Here is an 18,177-nt window from a genome sequence, read left to right on the forward strand (position 1 = left end):
GAGTTCATAACATTTCCAATCTAACCATGCTTATTATAAAATATAATGAAGAGCTTTGTGTTGAAAATGGATCACACCCTTAAAACTTCTGTCTGTCCCTCCCCCTGCACATCCTTCTATGCTGCTCATTTGGGTATCAAAATGGGAAATGCTGATAATCTAGCAGCTGACAATCTCAATATCTCAGCCTGAAACTGTAAATATTCCTCATAATACAAAAATGTATCACCCTAGATGCAAAAATTAGAGGTAATTTAGGATTCTGTTCCACACCCTCAATCCCAAAACTTTAGCCAATTTCCGCATGCAATGAAGACACAGGACTCAAAACAGACTGTCCTGCAATTTTTACAAACCTCTTTGTGCCCCTATATCTATGGAATGGTAACCAAATCTGAGCTTTTGCCAAAAATAGTTTGTTTTTAATCCAGGTGTAGCCTGGTAAATGACCCTATACTTGCATGATTATTTTTTTTCTTTGCAGTGTGATTCATTTTGGCTTCCAATCACAGCTGGGTTCTCTAGCAATTGTTTCACTAAGGGAGAGCCCACCTCAGTAATTAACTTGTGATTCTTGTGATTCCTTGTTCTGAATACAGGACTGAACCATCAGATAACATTTCAGCATACTACATTTGTGATTGTATAAGAGCTGCTGATGGCCACAGGGAAGTTTTGTACAATTGAGGGTCTTCATCAGGATGAGAGTAGCTGTTGGCAATGTTCAGTCATTACATGTCCAAATCCAGTCACACAATGATTTAGGACATATGATGGACTTGCCAAACAATTGTTGGTCTAAGGTCATGCACGCAAAAGATGCCACATTCAAATTATCTGTAATTTACACGTATTCTGTTGGCTCCAGACTGGCTGTTTCAGGCAATAGAATAAGAGGGAGCTTTAAAAGTTTATTTAAATCCACCAACTCTTCAGTTAATCCTTTTTGGATTCCAGTTTCATTAACTTGGACAGGGCAGACATACCGATCTGGAGCTAAGAACTTCCTGGCAGAAATGGAACTATGAGCAGATCACAAGCTTGTGATGCACTAGTTGGTGTCCCCTCAAACAACTGAGAACAGAATTAAGTTAATATTTGCTGTGTCTGTCACAATATTTTGTTCCCCCCTCCCCATGCCCCCGCACTCTGCCACCTTCCGTTTGAGAAAACCATGCTGAGATCCACATTGGTTTACTGACTCTGATCTACTGCACATTAAGTTCAGTAGCATCTCAGAGTTACAAACACCTTGGGAATGAAGGTTGTTCATAACTCTGAACAAAATGTTATGGCTGTTCTTTCAAAAGTTTACAACTCAACATTGATTTAATACAGCTTTGAAACTTTACTGTGCAGGAAAAAAAATGTAGCCATCTTAATTTACCTTGTCAAATATTTTTTTTTTTAAACTTTCCCTTTATTTTTTTAGTAGTTTATGTTTAACACAGCACTATACTGTATTTTGCCTTTTTTTTTTTTTGTCTCTGCTGCTGTGGTGTGTGGTTGACTGATCAGTTTGTAATTCTGGTGTTTGTAACTCTGAGGTTCTACTGTAAAATCCAATTAACTGTGCGTGTGAAGCACAACGGTTTCTGAGTGAACCTGAGGCTTTTACGTGATGTTGTACTGTTGCCCTTTCCTTACCACCGTAGATCCTGACCGCTAGTGGAGATGGAACGTGTGCCCTCTGGGATGTTGAGAGTGGGCAGCTTCTGCAGAGTTTTCATGGGCATGGGGCTGATGTCTTGTGCCTGGATCTGGCTCCTTCTGAAACAGGAAATACGTTTGTGTCTGGGGTAAGTGGGATTTTTATTTTAGGATATAAAACCAAGGAACGAAGGATACGTAGGAAAATGGGAGGTTTGTGACGTTGTTTAAAGAGGGGGGTGGGATATATGGGGAGAGACCATACAGAGCAAGTAGTCCTGTCAATGCAAGCATACTTCTCAAGCTGGAGCAAATTAACACTCTTCCTGCAAGGTCAAACCCAAACCCCGTCAGATTGAATGTAGCTCTGCAGCTAAAGTACTTACTTAGCAAATTCCACCCTACGTTAAAATAATCCAGCACATGATCAAAAGCTTCCCTTGGGAAGGGGAAAGACGAAGAATTAAAGCAGTAAAAGTTCATAGAGCAGAAGGTGGTGTAGGCCTTCCATAGATAGAATTCTGTTACGCCGCACATGGCTTTTCACACTTGCCTCCTTTTCTTCACCCTACTCGTTCCCTACTTGGATTCCTGATAATCAGGGGTACCAGAGCTCTGCTAAATGCACCTGGGTGGGGGAATAAATGATGCATATGCCACCTTTTTGATAACCCCCTCCCCAGAAACCTGGAGGTAGCTGGGGGGCTGGTTTAGCATCAACACAAGTTAGATCATCCATACGTATTGTAGAGATGTGGGGCCAGATCATCACCCATCACTAACACCACATTCAGCTACTTTAAATAGACCATCAAGGATTTATATCACCTGCTCTCTCATCCCCTCAGCCTAGAGGAATATCAGAGAGGGGACGACAGAAATAGGACGGAAGCACACAGTACTTCACCCGATCCTTGGCTGGTTGCTAGGGGACTGCTCCGTCCAGCTGCACAACTGAGTTATGGTGGAGGCTGTTTTGACATCTCATGTCAGGCGGTATATCAGGGAGATATAAAGGTGTCGTAGGGATTGTCTTCACCCACTTCTTTAACTATGGAGTTGTCTTCACTGCAAAGTTAACTTGAATGTTGCTCCTAACTCAACTCCCGTTCTCACTCACAAACCCTTAACTCTGGTGTGATGGTGCTTTCAACAGAAGTTGGCTGGTTCAGGGGGTACAGGCTACAGGTCAAACTAGCACAGTTCATCAGCTGCTAATACGATTAGTCTGTAGTGTAGATGCAGGCTGGCTCCATTTGAGTGCTGCTCGCCTTCCAGTGCCCAGAAAGGACAGACAGGTTCTCTCGCAATTCTCTGAGAAAGAATGCCTAGAGCCATTTAGCTCACTACAGTGCAGAAAACTACAGTATATGACTCCAGAAATCTTCATGCCACACATGAGAGAGTGCAGCCCCAGTGTGGACACAGCAGCTCAAATGTTGTTTCACAGTGTGGCTGCTCTCATCTGAGCTAGTCTAACTCCAGTGGAGTAATTCAAGTGCCGGTAAATCAAGTCAACTCTGCAGTGAAGACATACCCTGTGTTAGTTTGACACTGGTATAGTTAAAGTGGTTCAGCCCCCTAATGTGGGTGCAGTTATTTTGGTGTAAAGGTTCATACACCAGGATAGCTTTTCCCATAAATGTAAGGGATTAAGCTATGCCCATATAATCATATTTACATGGGGGCAACTGCATGCACAGGAAGGGTTGACCAGTTTTAACTATTGAGCTAAAAATCAGTCCCAGAACTGAAATAGTTACATCTGTTCAAAAATAGTATGTAGACCAGGCCTTAGAGTAACCTCTGCCTTTTCCTGCTGAAGTGTGCCCTCAGGATTGAACCCTTGGTTTCAGTACTCAACACCTGTTTAGTTCCATTAAAAATGAATAACCTGCTCCATGCAGGGATTTTACCCCTTTAAAGGACCGATCTCCACTCAGAGGAATCAGTACAAGAACTGTGTATGTGAAGGGCCAGGTTGCGCATTGTTCTTGCATCCCAAACTCCTATAGATGTCAATGAGAGTGGCGGGCATGCAAGGAACGCAGGGCTGGGCCCTGAATGTGAGTGGGTTTTGAAATTCAAAATGTTCCCTTTCCAATGTAGTTCCTTTTCCGGGCTGAGGATTAATTATCTGGTGCTTTGGTACCAGAAGGAAAGTTCTTCCATTTAAATAATGGCATCATAAGTGAAGAATTGTGATTTAATTTCACAAGGGATTTAAAAGAGAGAGGAATGGCTCACGAGGAGACTGTTTAGTTAAACCAGCAATTATGTCGTCTTAAAAATAAATATTGCATATACTGCAGTCTACTGAGGAGGCATGCACTAACTAAGCAGTAACACATAGCAGGACTGGCCTATAATATGTTCACCACATGCCTCTGGTGACTATGGAGACCTGAACAGAAAGGCAGGCAGAGGGCCTCGCGTGCTAAGTCTAGTTATTACCCTCTCTTTCTCATGTTACTGTTTTCATAGTTCTTTAAATATGGTTCCCCCCCCAAAAAAAATCTGTTTTTTTTTTCTTGTCACTGATTTGCAGATGTTTGTTTCTATTCTTATTTGTATTATCGTAGTGCCTAGAAACCCCACCTGAGATCAAGGCCTGATTATGTTAGGTTTGCACACACACGTAGTAAGAAATGGTCCCTGCTCTGACAAGCTTAGGCTATGTCTATACTACAAGCTAGGGGTGTGCTTTCCAGCTGGCATACGCATACTTATGCTAGTTCAAGTATAAAGAGTAGGGCAGCCGCAGTAGCCTGGGTAGTGGTGGCAGAGCTTAGCCATGCTGAGTATGTGAGTGGGTTTGTTCACTGCATGGCTAAACTGGCCCCCCTGCCTGTGCTATCTTGGCTACATCGCTATTGATACTCGCACTAGCTGTTATCAAGCTAGTGCGAGTATGTGTACGTGAGCTGGGAATCACACCACTAACTTGTAGTGTAGCTGTAGCCTAAGCAGGCAAGACCAACAAAAGCTGGGGAGGAAACAGAGGCAGAGAGAGGTGAAGTGACTTGTCCAAGGTCACACAATAGGTCAGTGGCGAAGACAAGACTCCCAAAAGAAGAACCAGTGTCTTCTCCGTGAGACCATTGTGGGCCTGACCCTATGAGGTGTTGAGCACCTCTTAGGAGTCATTGGGTGATCTCAGTGGGAGTTGTGAGTATAGTCAACCCATCCCAAGTCATGCTCTGCACCTTGCAACAGCAGGCCCAGTTGGAAAATTCTTTACCCTCTTTTTCTTGCAGGTGTGTTGAATACCAAACCAGCTATTAAGCAAATGGCCTCAGAGCCATGGATGGAGCTATCCCTGGCTGAGATTATTGCAACTGTTTCATTTTCTAGCTAAGGTTATTTGAAGAATGCACCATAAAATTTTAGCTATTAAATAGTAATTTTTTATATCAAACCCGTTAAGTGATGAACGAGTCAGTGAAGCAGTTTAGTGGCATGGTGGGTATTGCAGAATACAGCTACAGAAACAGCATTAGGACAGCAGCATAGGGCACCAGAAAGTGATTTTTAGCGTTTGATGAGAAGGTGGCTCTCAGCATGAGCAGCCCTGGGCTATGACTACTCGAGAATTGATTTCCAGCCTGCTGCTGCTGCGCTGCATCTCCACCACTGGCAGCAACTGTAGGAGTGCTGGCAAGAAACGGCCAGTGGAGATTCAAGCATCATGCTGTGTAATCCTCTAATTTTGGCTGCCTCCATTTTGGGGCCTCTGCTGTATAAACCTCTAGGGCTTGATTGTTTTGAGATATTGACCTTTTGCAGCTCCCATTGACTTCAGCTGGAGGTATGGGGTGCTCAGCAGCTCAGAAAATCAGGCCTTAGTGCAGAGGTGGGCAAACTTTGGGTTGAGGCACGGGGAGGGGCTCAGGGGTGCAGGTCCCAGGCAGCGCTTACCTCAAGCAGCTCCCGGAAGCAGTGGCACGTCACTTCTCTGGCTCCTACGCAAGGTGTGGCCTGGTGGCTCTGTGCGCTGCCCCGTCCGCAGGCACTGCTCCTGCACCTCCCATTGACTGCAGTTCCCAGCCAATAAGAGCTGCAGGGGCGGCACTTGGGGCAGGGCAGCATGCAGAGCGCTGGCCCCTGGCTGCCCCTACGCGTAGCAGCCAGAGGGGAGGGCCATGCCGCTGCTTCCGGGAGCCGTGTAGCGCAGCCCCGGACCCTGGTCCTCAGCTGGAGCGCTGGAAGGGGCCATGCCGCTGCTTACGGTAGCCACGTGGAGCGGCCCCCGAACCTGCTCCCCAGCTGGAGTGCCGTTTCCCCGCTTTCGCCTGGGTGCTCGACGTCCCCCACATGCCGCACCCCTGGCCCTGCCCCCACTCCACCCCTTCCATGTGATTCCTTCCCCAAAGTCCCCTCCCTGTCCCTATTCCAACCCCTTCCCCGCCTCCTCCCCTGAACGCACCACCTTCCTGCTCTTCTCCCTCCCTCCCAGCATGCTGCCAAACAGCTGTTTGGCAGCGGTTGGAGGAAGCACTGGGGGGTAGGCGGAGGAGCAGGGACGTGGCGCACCCAGGAGGGAGGAGGAGGTGAAGCAGGGGGGAGGGAAGCTTGGCTGTTAATGGAGGCAGAGCACCCACTTATTTTTCCCCATGGGTGCTTCAGCCCCAGAGCACCCACGGATTCGGCAACTATGAACGGGGCATAGGCCCCAGACCCCACTCCCCAGCGGGAGCTCAAGGGCTGGATTAAAATTGCTGGTAGGCCGGATCCGGCCCATGGGCTGCAGTTTGCCCACCCCTGCCCTAGTGGTTTCTAAAACTGGGTGCCAAAACTTAGAAGCCACTTCTGAAAATCTGGACCCAAGTGGTTTGCCAAAGGCCACGCAACGAGTCGGCATTAGAGCCAAGATTAGAACTCAGAAGGATCCTGACTTTCAGCACTCTGTTCAGCCTATGAGTGCTGTCCATATAAGAAACAGCAAACCCACTTTCTTACCTGCTGTAGCGCAGTGTAATTAGACAGCCTTGTGCTTCTTCTGATTATTAAACTACTGTTCACAACAAGAGAATATTTCCTGGGGAAGAAAGGAAGGAAATAAATGGGACAAAGGATGAAAAAGATAGAGAAGACAGTGGCTGAGTAGTTTAACTGAACTATTGTTTTGCCGCCTGTAATGCTCTAACAGCTCCTTTTACGTACTGCAAAGGGAGTATTCTACCTATCTATCTAATCATAAGGTATTTCTTTCAGAAAGTTTCAGAAACAACTGCAAGGTTCTTCTGTACAGTCTCACTGCACGTATTTCTGCCAGACCCCTAGGGGTAAAGTTTCAGGGGTCTGTGGCCCAGTTTCTGTGCTGCAACATTTGCATGCATAACTGAATTGCAGGTGCAAATCTGAGTGCTGGTGCCTCCTTCTAATCAATTGCAGGTGCAAAATGGGCAGTAAGTGGTGCAAGTACTCAGATTTGTTCCTGCAAATCTTTGTGTGCTCATAAAAAGGGGGACCAAGTTGCAGGCTTTCTGAAAATATACCCTAAGTATCTGGAGCAGCTTTGCTAAAGTGTATCCTTTTAGGAGATGTGAGGTGCAGAGCTTAATTGGAATTGAAAGGGGGTGTTTAAGTCTTATGTGGGGTTATTTCACCTGTGTGAATTGGTCTGTGTATAACTGGGGTAATTATTTCTCTTTTTAGGGGTGTGACAAGAAAGCTATGGTTTGGGACATGAGGTCTGGACAGTGTATCCAGTCATTCGAAACTCACGAATCAGATATCAATAGCGTCAGGTCAGTGCATTTCTGGCCGAACACTTTTTCAACAGTGTAATATTAAGCTACATGTTGATTTTATTTCTGAAAGCCTACTTCATTTGACTAACACATCATTGTATTTTTTTTTTCCCCCGCACAGATACTACCCAAGTGGGGATGCTTTTGCCTCTGGTTCTGATGATGCCACAGTAAGTTCATTCAAGAACTTCATTTAGAAAAGATTTAAGTCTCATATCATAAATCCCTACAAAGAATGGACCAAATTCACAGCTGACATGAAGTGATTTTATTAGACCCAAGTTATTAATATGTGGATATAGGGAAATGCTTGCAGAATTCCTAGCTGGCCTTTGGAAGGTTTTGGTTGGGAGGATTTCTGGGTGAGATCTTCCAGCTTCGTGCATGCTATCAGATGAGCAGCGTCACTATGGGAGGCATACAACGAGTTTCAAAAAGATTTTTAGGCAAATACTCAAACTCTCTCCATTAATCTGCCTGTAAAATTTGCAGTCGCATCTGTTTACACAAGCAGACTAAATTTGCATGTGCTGCTGTATGCTCCCCCGAGTTTTGTAGGTACATAAATAGAGTCCAGCTGAAAATTTTCCCTTAAAGCCTTCGACTGATTCGCTGCCATTTTAAATTGTGCTCCATTCTTGGGAACTGCTAGGAGGGCTAAACTCCTTCCCCTCTGTGGTTGCTCTACGATCTGTCCCAAATCCTCTGGTAAGGCCAGATGATAAAGCAGAAGTCACAAGTGGTTGTGCAAAGGTAGCTTTAAGCTGCTGCTCTGTATGGGCCAGTCTGTCAGCACGGTGTCAGTTTAATGTACTCTGGGCTGCAACAATCCTGAAGTCACAAAAACACAAGCAAAGTTTAGCTCTGCGCCAATCTTCTTCTGGAATATAGACTATCCAACTTCCAAGTGTTTATGTGGAGACTAATTGATGCTGTATCAATATGTGTGTTTGCACTTCACTCAAATTTATGTTCTCACTTCAGAGAGAAATTCTTATAGGAACTAACATCAGCTTCACCCTCTAAAATGTGGTGAACATATGACAGCCCCATCATGAGGCATCAGCAAAGACAGGATATGGGTTTTTAAGCACCAACGCACAGTTCTTTATCCCTTGACGTAAAGGAGTAACTCCAGCAGCTAGTTGCATTAGTAGGCCTTTATTCTGTATTTAGTGGTGGATTCTATGACTCTTGAAGTCTTCAGGGTAATACTGGATGCTTTTGTGAAAGGTATGTTTTAGCCACACTCAAGTTAACGGCTCAATACAGGAGAAACTGAATGAAATTCTATGGTCTCCATTATGCAGAAGGCCAGACGAGATGATTTAATGGTTCTGTCTGACCTTCAAATCTATGAATAAGACCCTAGGAAAGGACATGGCACATTAAGTCAGTATGTTACATGCAATATACTGTTATCCCATAAAAATCCAGTTCTGCAACATGATCCTCATACGCAGACCCCACTGAAGTCAATGGGTCTCCATGTGGCTACAAAAGAATCAGAATCTGGACTGAAATTTGTCAGACTTCAAAAGGGGACCTTCAGAAGGAATTTGGAGATATTTTCTGTTTGCTCAAGCATTGCCTTTAAGCTTGGGTGGGACGCAAAGTCCTACTGAAGCGCTCAGACAATGTAACAAATTTTGGGCCTAATCCAAAGCTGATTTAACTCAATGGAAACATTTCTATTTACTTCAATGGGTTGGGGTCAGACATTTTGTGCATTTTCTGGACAAAGTGCATGCTGTTTTTAGAAGCCAAAAGCCTCTGTTATAAATTAATACATCTAGCTTAGAGTACAGTCTATGTTAGCAAATAGGGGTATCATACTGTAAGCATCTGCATTGTGCAGGCAATGAAATGGAGAAATTCTCCATCATTAAAATTCATATGAGAACACTCATTTTTCAAAAGTACCACAAACTATGGCAACTGTGCTATTAGTTTTTAAAAAAAAATCTAATCAACTGTGGAGGAATTTCTCCAAACTAATAGAAGAATGGAAAATTCCATCTTCATGCTTTGAGGGATGGAGTTGGGTCAGTTCCTCTGACTACTGGGTTTGTTTGTTTTTAAATTAGAAATAGCAAATTGCTGCTTTAGATTGAGAATGTTGAGAGCAGCACTGTAAGACTTCTGTCACCCAGAAAGAATGCCTGGGGATGCTGTGGAACTGAGTGTCCTGACTGATTGATGGGCTGTCATAAATGTATGTTTATATAGGCGTTTTCTCACTTGGAGTGAACTGACCCATTTGTCAGAATTTTCTGACAGAATTATTCATTAGCTCATAGTGCCAGGAAACGCTGACTTCAAATACCTTGCAGTTTATAAAGGTCTGTGAATAATATAGTCTCTGCTTTATGCACAGACTTGAATATCAGCCACATTTCATTAGTAAGACTTAATATTAACAAACCCAGCTAGCCAGTGTTTGCTTAGACTTAACTTATTGAGGCAGGTTAGTTGAAATACAGTTTCAAAAGCACATATGATTTCAGGGCTGAGTAAGTGCTGTTCTCCAGGCTGCTGAAATTCTTGGTCTGAATATAGAAGTTTCCATATTAAACTTATTATTATTCCATATTAAAGTTAAAATATATCAGCAAATAAATGGACATGTGAAGCCAAAGTCTGTAAGGCTGATTGGAAATTTTTCAGCAAAAGGTGTGGGGTTTTTTGTTTGGAAAATGCTGATTCTTCTACATCAAAACCAAAATGTTGTGTGGAAATGTATTGATTGTGGTTCAACTTTCATTGGGAAGCTTTCTCAGGTCTAGGATGGAATTTTCTGGAATTTCCCTCTGTGGTTTCTTGTGAAAAATTGTGAAAGCTGTTTTTTGTCCTGATGCAGAATGAAAACACATTCTGAAAGCTTCCATTTTTGCATGAAATAGAATTATTGTTTTCTGGCCAGCCCTAAAAGGCTGTACCTACTCTCCAATTGTAAACCCATCATGAAGCAGGAGGGCAGATAGACTGTGGAAGAGCTGTATGTGGATACTCTGAATCCAGGAACCCACAGTTCCTCTCTGAGTCAGCATGGAGAGATGATTTGAGGAATGGCCAAGCGGATCGCTCAGTTTAGGCCAGTCAGCCTTAGGTCATTTAGATCACAATTAGGATCCACATGTCTAAACAGCCTGTGCAGTGGTCCCAGATACTCTGATAGCCCATGAGCAGAAGCTGCACAGCCATTCCACATCATGCCCACAGGGTTGGAATTCCTGTCCCCTTCCTCATGCTTTGCGCAGGGTGAGGGAGTAGCAATTGGGTCTAATCCTTAGTGATGAACGTATGTTGTTTTTGCTTTAATTCTAGTGTCGTTTATATGACCTTCGTGCAGATCGAGAAGTAGCAATTTATTCCAAAGAGAGCATCATTTTCGGAGCTTCTAGCGTGGATTTCTCTCTCAGTGGTGAGATTTGAATTTTGAGGGATATGTAGGTTTTTGCTGCAGGGAGGCATTTAGACAGGGATGCAGCTGAGGTTGTAATGTAATACTTTTTTCAGCTTAAATTGAGAACATTTGTTATTAGAAATGAGCTAAATTAAATATGGAAAGAAATTTTCCATCCATTAAAATATCTTCTTTCTTTGTAAAAGATTTTTTTATTAAGTAATGTAATTGGTTATTTTTAAATTTTATCAACAAATAATATGCGGCTATGAGGTAAAATCCTGGCCCTACTGAAGTCAGTGGGAGTTTTGCCATTAATTTCAGTGGGGCCAGGATTTCACCCATCACTTTTAAATCCACCTCAAATGCAACTAGAAATAGAATATTGGTCACTTTTTCTATGTAGGGTATACTATAAATAGTTCATAAAAGGTTAATAAATGATTAATACATGTTATAAGCATGTTACAGACCTGAGTAGTATATGATATAGGTGGTTATAAGCACATAAGTAGAAGTTGCTGTAGGTGGTTATATAAGTCACAGTTGTGCTCAAGATATTGAACTGTTGGACTCTATAACAAGCTATAATAATTGATTAACCATTTATTAAAACATCTATTAATCACTTGGTAACCCTTTATAAACAATTTTATAAACATATCCAGAATATGATCAGAATATTTTTGTCTGATATTAATTGTTAAAGTGCTCTATTTGCCTTCAGTCTATATCACTCTTTTGAATGAATCTTTCATCTGTAACAGTTGAAAGATATTGCATGTTTTTAATAAGTGCAATCATGGAATTTTTAATACTCTTTTAAATAAGAGGGCTCAAATACCATTACTTTTCAGTTGCAGAAGCCAGTAATAGCTGACCAGCAGAGGCTGTCAATCAATATCCATGCAGAGCCACGATATTGACATGTTAAGTGTCATGTAGTTACAAAGTAAAATACATTTTCTGTAGCAAAGTGGGCACCCAAAATCTGAGGCTGGACTTGCATGATTTTGCTTTGGAATGCACAAAGAGTAATGTAGTCCAATTTAGAAGGAACATATACACCTTTGCATTGAAGCAACATCCTATAGTGCCCATGAAAGTAGAGTGAGGATGGCATATTTTGGCATATCGTATTTAAGGCATAGGATTGAGTATCAGGAGATCTGACTTCTATTCCTGACTCTGCCTCAAACTTCTTACAAACAGCTTTTCTTCAGCCAGAAAACCCTCCTTCCTCTCCTTTCATTAACTGTTATTACTTAGAAGTTTAACCATTTAAGCCATTAATCTGCATAAATGTGATTCTGTTTGCAGGTCGCCTACTATTTGGTGGTTACAATGATTACACCATAAATGTATGGGATGTTCTGAAAGGGTCTCGTGTATCCATTCTGTTTGGTCATGAAAACAGAGTTAGCACCTTACGCGTTTCACCTGATGGAACTGCTTTCTGCTCAGGATCATGGGATCACACTCTACGAGTAAGGGATTTTTCTTTCCAAAAATACAGGGATTTCCATTGGTAAATTCATTATGGAAAATGTCCAGGGGATGAAATATGAAACCAGTTGTTTCAAAGAAATTAAAGCCCCGTAATATCATGGCTACTGCTGCAAACAGTAGATAAGGCCTAAATATTTCCCCAAGTCAAGAACATATTCATCATTAAAAGAAAGTGTTAGCAGAACATTATCACTAAACAATTAAACACTGGGAAATTATGAAATTATCAGTTAAAGTAACTGCTCCATCCTCAACTCTTTACCATTAACATAATTTACAAGTTCCAAGAAAAGAATTTGGCTCTCTTGCAAATTAACCAGGCTTTTGTTGAAAACCTATGTGTTTGTATGGAATATAAACTAAAATTCCCTAAAGAATTGTTTGAATTTTATCTTTACAGATCTGGGCATAAGACGCAATGCTGTTTTCAAATACAAATGAAGATTGAAACCTTGGGCTATCAAAAAAAAAAAAAAAAAAAGAAATTTCAATCTGCAAATGTGAAATGTCCTTTAGAAAGATGTAGCATTTCTGTTGTAGTTTCCATGACTTATTGATTGGTTGCAAATCAAAATAAAACAAAAACAAGCTAGGACAACTTGTTAGCCAGGAATTAATTCAGTATATTAGCTACACTATCAAATGTTGTTACTGAAAACACAAATAAACACAACTAGATAGCAAAGGTAATCTGTTTTTAACACATCGCAAACATCAACTTGTAGTAAAATAAAATGTGTTTAATTCTGTTTTCGAGACTACCTTCTTTTATTAGAGATAGTTTAGATCATTCTAAAACCAGACTTTTCCCTGAAATCATCTGTATCATAGAATTTTGTAGTCCAGTGCATTATGTATTTATTATTTGCAAGAATTGATTTTTTAAAGTAAATTTGCAAAAACCAGACACCTGATTTTATCTGGGAATCATCTATGACTTTTGAAACATTCCATAGTACTACATTGAATTTTGATGTGAAAAGTTAAGAAGCAAATTCGCTTTCTGATACTTCACTTTATGATGGAGTTACAGATGATTCCACAATGGTGGTAATTAGGGAGCAAAGAATCTAATGTTGAAAATACTAGCTGTCACAAAAAGTATATTTTCTTGTTTAAAAAAAATAATTTCAATCCCTGTTTTTTCTTATATCCTTTTAGATGAAATTAACTATTTCATCTCTGTGACCTGAATTTAAAGAATTCAATTAAACTCATAAAGATAAGCTACAAAGACGAGTAGTATAATTCATGGTTTATATAGTCCTAAGGTAACATTTTAACCAATAGTTTCATAGAAATTATTAATTGTATCACTTGGTGAGTGAATTTTCTTTGAATTAAAGAGATACTACTTCTAAGCACTAAAATGATACTGATAATAAAATCTTTACAAGTCAGCCATACTCATTCTCTGGTCCTGGCTCTCATTTATACTAAGGCTACTTTATACCATTCTAGGTGTGGAAAGCAGCCTTAACATGCTATCAGTGTAATATATTTCAATGTTAAGGCCCCTTTACAGTGTCAGAGCAGCATAAAGTGTCCTTAGTGTAAATGAGAATCAGACCCTCTGAGCTGAATTCCATAGTCCTTCCATTGACAAAGCTCCCACTGAAGGTAATAATATTTTATCCTAGTAGGACTGTAGGATCAGAGCCTATATGGAGAATGCACAAAAGTGAAACCTGGGAACATTGTTTAGGGGCCCAATCATGCCAACACTTGTTACAGCCATACTGCTTACTACAGTGAGTCAAGTCAATAAGACTCCTCATCCAACAATGTCTAGCAGCAAATGTTTGCAGGATCTGGCCCTATGGGTGACAGTTGTCAAGTAATATACAGTGGCTGTGGCCATACAGATCCAATTATATATATATAAAGCTGTAGCTGTGTTCATATATTGAAAACGATTAAGGACAGACTGGGCCTTCTTTGCTCATACTGAATGGTACCTTACTGCTAAAACAGTCCCATTGAATTGGATGGATGTATTTGAGGAGTAAGGTTCTACTCATTGTGAGTGAGGGTAGTACAGTCAGGCTTTCAAAATGTAATAAATAAGGTACATCTCTGAAAGATGAAAGGTAAATTTTATATTTAGATGCAGTCAAGAGTAAACAATTGGCTATTGGGGTTGGTAGTTCATAACTTCATTCAATTTAAGAAGTGATTTTTTTTAAAAAAATTTTTTTAAAAGTGTAGTATAATTGTACTAGAAACAAAGGCTCCTCATTAATGAAAACATATAGTTCCGTAAATCCAGAACTAATTAATTTAGGATATTGACACAATCATTCACTTTACATGGAGAAGATCAGCCTTCACTCCTTGTTGAAGTAGTTCACTTGTTCCTGCTTGGAAAAGTCTGCTCCAATGCTTTGCAGTATTTGTGGCAAATTATCCCTGTAACAAATTGAATGCACTATGGAAATTGTAATATGGCATCTGAAGCTCATTGTGCAATATTGAGTTACTACACTGTATGCATTTGTTCAAAAAATTAATATTAATGTTTAGATATTTATTGGTAAGACATTTGTTTTTGAACAGACTGCATTGTGTTGATACTTATGAATGGCCGAAATATAATAAATCATATTTTACATACTGAGAAAATGTGTATTTATAGTCCTCTTGCACATAAGTTAGATGCTTTCGATTACACTATTGTTTCCACTCCTTGGCATATGCTCATGGCACCAAGGACTTTGCCCTGTAACTAATTGTTCATTTGTCCTATGAAGGACCTGATACAGTCAGAATCTGAATATGCTAGAAAGTATTTGTGTCCCTTGCCATGTGGAAAGAGCCATGGTGAGCAGGCAATGCTGTGGAGACAGATCTCACATAACATCTGCTAATTCCTCCATCCCTTCAGCAAGAAAAAAGGAGAGAAGTGCTGGAGGATATTAGGTCCCAGAGGACTGCAGAAGGGCAAACATAGTACCTATCTTTAAAAAGGGAAACAGGACATGGGGTATTATAGACCAGTACCTGGAAGGACTCTGGAACAAATGATTAAACAATGAATCTGTGAGCGCCTAGAGGATAACAGGAGTTAAAGGAATAGCCAGCATGGATTTGTTAAGAAGAAATCATGGCAAACCAATCTAACTTCCTTCTTTGACAGGATTACTGGCCTAACCAGTGGATGGGGGGGGGGAGCAGTAGATATGATATATCTTGATTTTTAGTAAGGTTTTTGACACAATCCTACATGATAGTCTCATAAGCAAACTAGGGAAATGTGATCTAGATGAAATTAGTGTAAGAGGAGTGCCCAACGGGCTGAAAGACTGTACTCAGACTAGTTAGCAATGGTTTGCTGTCAAACCAGGAGGGTGTATCTAGTGGGGTCCTGCAAGAGTCAGTCCTGGGTCCAGTACTATTCAATATTTTCATTAATAATTTGGATAATGGAATGGAAAGTATGCTTATAAAATTTGCAGATGGCACCAAGCTGGTAGGGATTACAAGCACTTTGGAGGACAGTATTAGACTTCAAAATTACTTTGACCAATTGGAGAATTTATCTGAGTTCAACAAGATGAAATTCAATAGAGAAACTGCAAACTACTTCACTTAGGAAGGAAAAATCAAATGCACAACTACAAAATGGGGAAACTGGCTAAGAGGAAGTACTGCTGAAAAGACTCTGGCGGCTATAGTGGATCACAAATTGAATATGAGTCAACAATGTGATGCACTTGCAAAAAAGTATATCATTTAATATATGGTATATATTAGTATATAATTGTCTCTACTCTGCACTGGAGAGGCCTCAAATGGAGTACTGTGTCCAGTTTTGGGCACCACATTTTAGGAAAGATGTGGGCAAATTGGAGAGAGTCCAGAGGAGTGCAACAAAAATGATAAAAAGGTTTAGAAAAACTAATCAATGAGGAAAGGTTTAAAAACAACCTGGGTATGTTTAGTCTTGAGACGAGAAGACTGGTGGGGAGGAGACCTGATAATAGTCTTGAAGTATGTTAAAAGCTGTTCTAAAGAGGACTGTGATCAATTGTTTTGTATGTCCACTGACGGTAGGACAAGCAGTAATGAGCTTCATCTGCAGCAAGAGATTTAGGTTAAATATTAGGAAAAACTTTGTAACTATATATATATATATATATATAAATAATACTCTCAGATCTGTAATAACATAAGCTCAGATCTGTAATAACATAAACTGCCCTGGGGAGCAGTGGTAAATGAGATGCAATGCAGAGGGACTGAGCGGGCTGACCATAAACATGTTCAAAGTACTGAGTATAAAAGGGAAGCTACATCAAGGGCCAATTCACTGTCAAACATCCATTGCTTCGTTCTGTTAAACAAAATTAATGTATAAACAGGAAGGGAGGAACAGGAACATGCTAGAGAAGTAGTTACTGGATATCTCTCTTGCCATGGGAAATGCCATAGAAAATTCCTGCTGGAAGATTTACAATCACAGGGAAAAGCTCTGATTTAAACAATTTTATGCAGTTGCCCTATTGAAAAGAAAAAGGTAACATCCCAGGTTTCTTATCCAAAACAGGTTTCTTATCCAAAACTTAACTCATAAACCCAAGTTAAATTTCCCTGGTAAAAAATCAATTACCTTATATGGGGTTGTTACACTGAGTTTGCCCTGACGATGAACCCAGGAGAACAGGCCAGTTCTTGATAGTGATCTAACCACAACAAGCTGCAATAGGATTGATTCCAAATATCTATATTTTTAGACTATTTCTGAGTAGATTTGCTGTTCATAAAAAGTAATGTAGTCTTCAAGATGGAAGATTTCCCTTTCGCACAGGACAGCTACAGCAAAGACAGCAACATTAGCTGCCCTGTGATGGGTCCTGATCCTATTCTAAAGGGTTCATCTCTAGGAGTGAGAGGGCACTTCATTGTACATCGCAGTTAGTTACTCTTATTGGCCTCTTTGCTGAGATTGACGCTTATCAACAATAGTGATGTTGGACATCTGGACTGCCACCAACTCCATTCTCATGAGCCACCAGAGAGCCAGCTATTTCTATCGTTACCAGCCTGGGCTGGAGTTGAACTCATCACCTCACAGTGAAAGGTACTGAATCCTCCTTCCAATCCTCCAGGAATCCAGTTGCTCTGCTTTGAAGATTGGCTAATAAACACACTTTTGTATATATTGAGTCTTCTCTGCCTCCCTCTCCCCACCCCCATATGCTGCACTGTATAGCCACTAACCCAATGCACTACGTTTATTTTAATCTTGCTTAAAAATAGATACTTGAAAAGCACCTCTGAATTTGGCCCAGCAGCTCTCATAAAAGAAATGACTCTGAGCTCTAAATTTTGTATGAGCTTTAGCCACAAGGCCATGTAAAAGAAAATGTCATTGTGTTGTTTTGGTAAATTCAAAACCTAGCCAGCCAATATTCCCTTGGGCACCTGCAATTCCCATGGCTTAAATAGCAGTTTTGGCCGGGCAGGATTGAACCAGTCATGTTTTAATACATGCCAGAATCTTATAGGTATATCTACAGATTCAAGCTTGGGCTTAACTGTACCACTCCGGATTGTTTTTGTGAGACAATTGACCTATACAGTAAATACATCTGGATTGTCTGTGGATCTGGAAATAAATAACAGCCACTTGGAGATTTTCAACCATGAATTTGTTCATAATTCTGGAAACTGTTTTCATCTCCCACTTTTTTTAATGTAATAGTTTTTATCCTACAACTCACAGCTTGTTGACTAACAGCTGAATTGTTTGACATTTTATATCTTAAGTAGCACCTCTTGCCTTCTTTTTTTATGAGTAAATGCAATTAGTTTACATTGCACATAGAATCATAGAATCATAGAATCATTAATCTAGAC

General features: G+C 40.7%; 1 protein-coding gene across 1 annotated transcript in view; it reads left to right on the top strand.

Annotated features, from left to right (window-relative positions):
- GNB5 (G protein subunit beta 5) overlaps nt 1-14,940 on the top strand; it is a 28,294-nt gene extending 13,354 nt beyond the window's left edge. The window contains exons 6-11 of the mRNA XM_073303854.2: nt 1,656-1,799; nt 7,309-7,400; nt 7,525-7,573; nt 10,731-10,827; nt 12,130-12,296; nt 12,719-14,940. Of these exons, the coding sequence (XP_073159955.1) occupies nt 1,656-1,799; nt 7,309-7,400; nt 7,525-7,573; nt 10,731-10,827; nt 12,130-12,296; nt 12,719-12,730 (561 nt within the window). The 3' untranslated portion in view covers nt 12,731-14,940. The remainder of the gene's footprint in view (nt 1-1,655; nt 1,800-7,308; nt 7,401-7,524; nt 7,574-10,730; nt 10,828-12,129; nt 12,297-12,718) is intronic.
- Nucleotides 14,941-18,177: the final 3,237 nt, after the last annotated feature.

Source organism: Lepidochelys kempii, chromosome 10, assembly GCF_965140285.1.
Source record: "Lepidochelys kempii isolate rLepKem1 chromosome 10, rLepKem1.hap1, whole genome shotgun sequence".
Taxonomy (NCBI): domain Eukaryota; kingdom Metazoa; phylum Chordata; order Testudines; family Cheloniidae; genus Lepidochelys; species Lepidochelys kempii.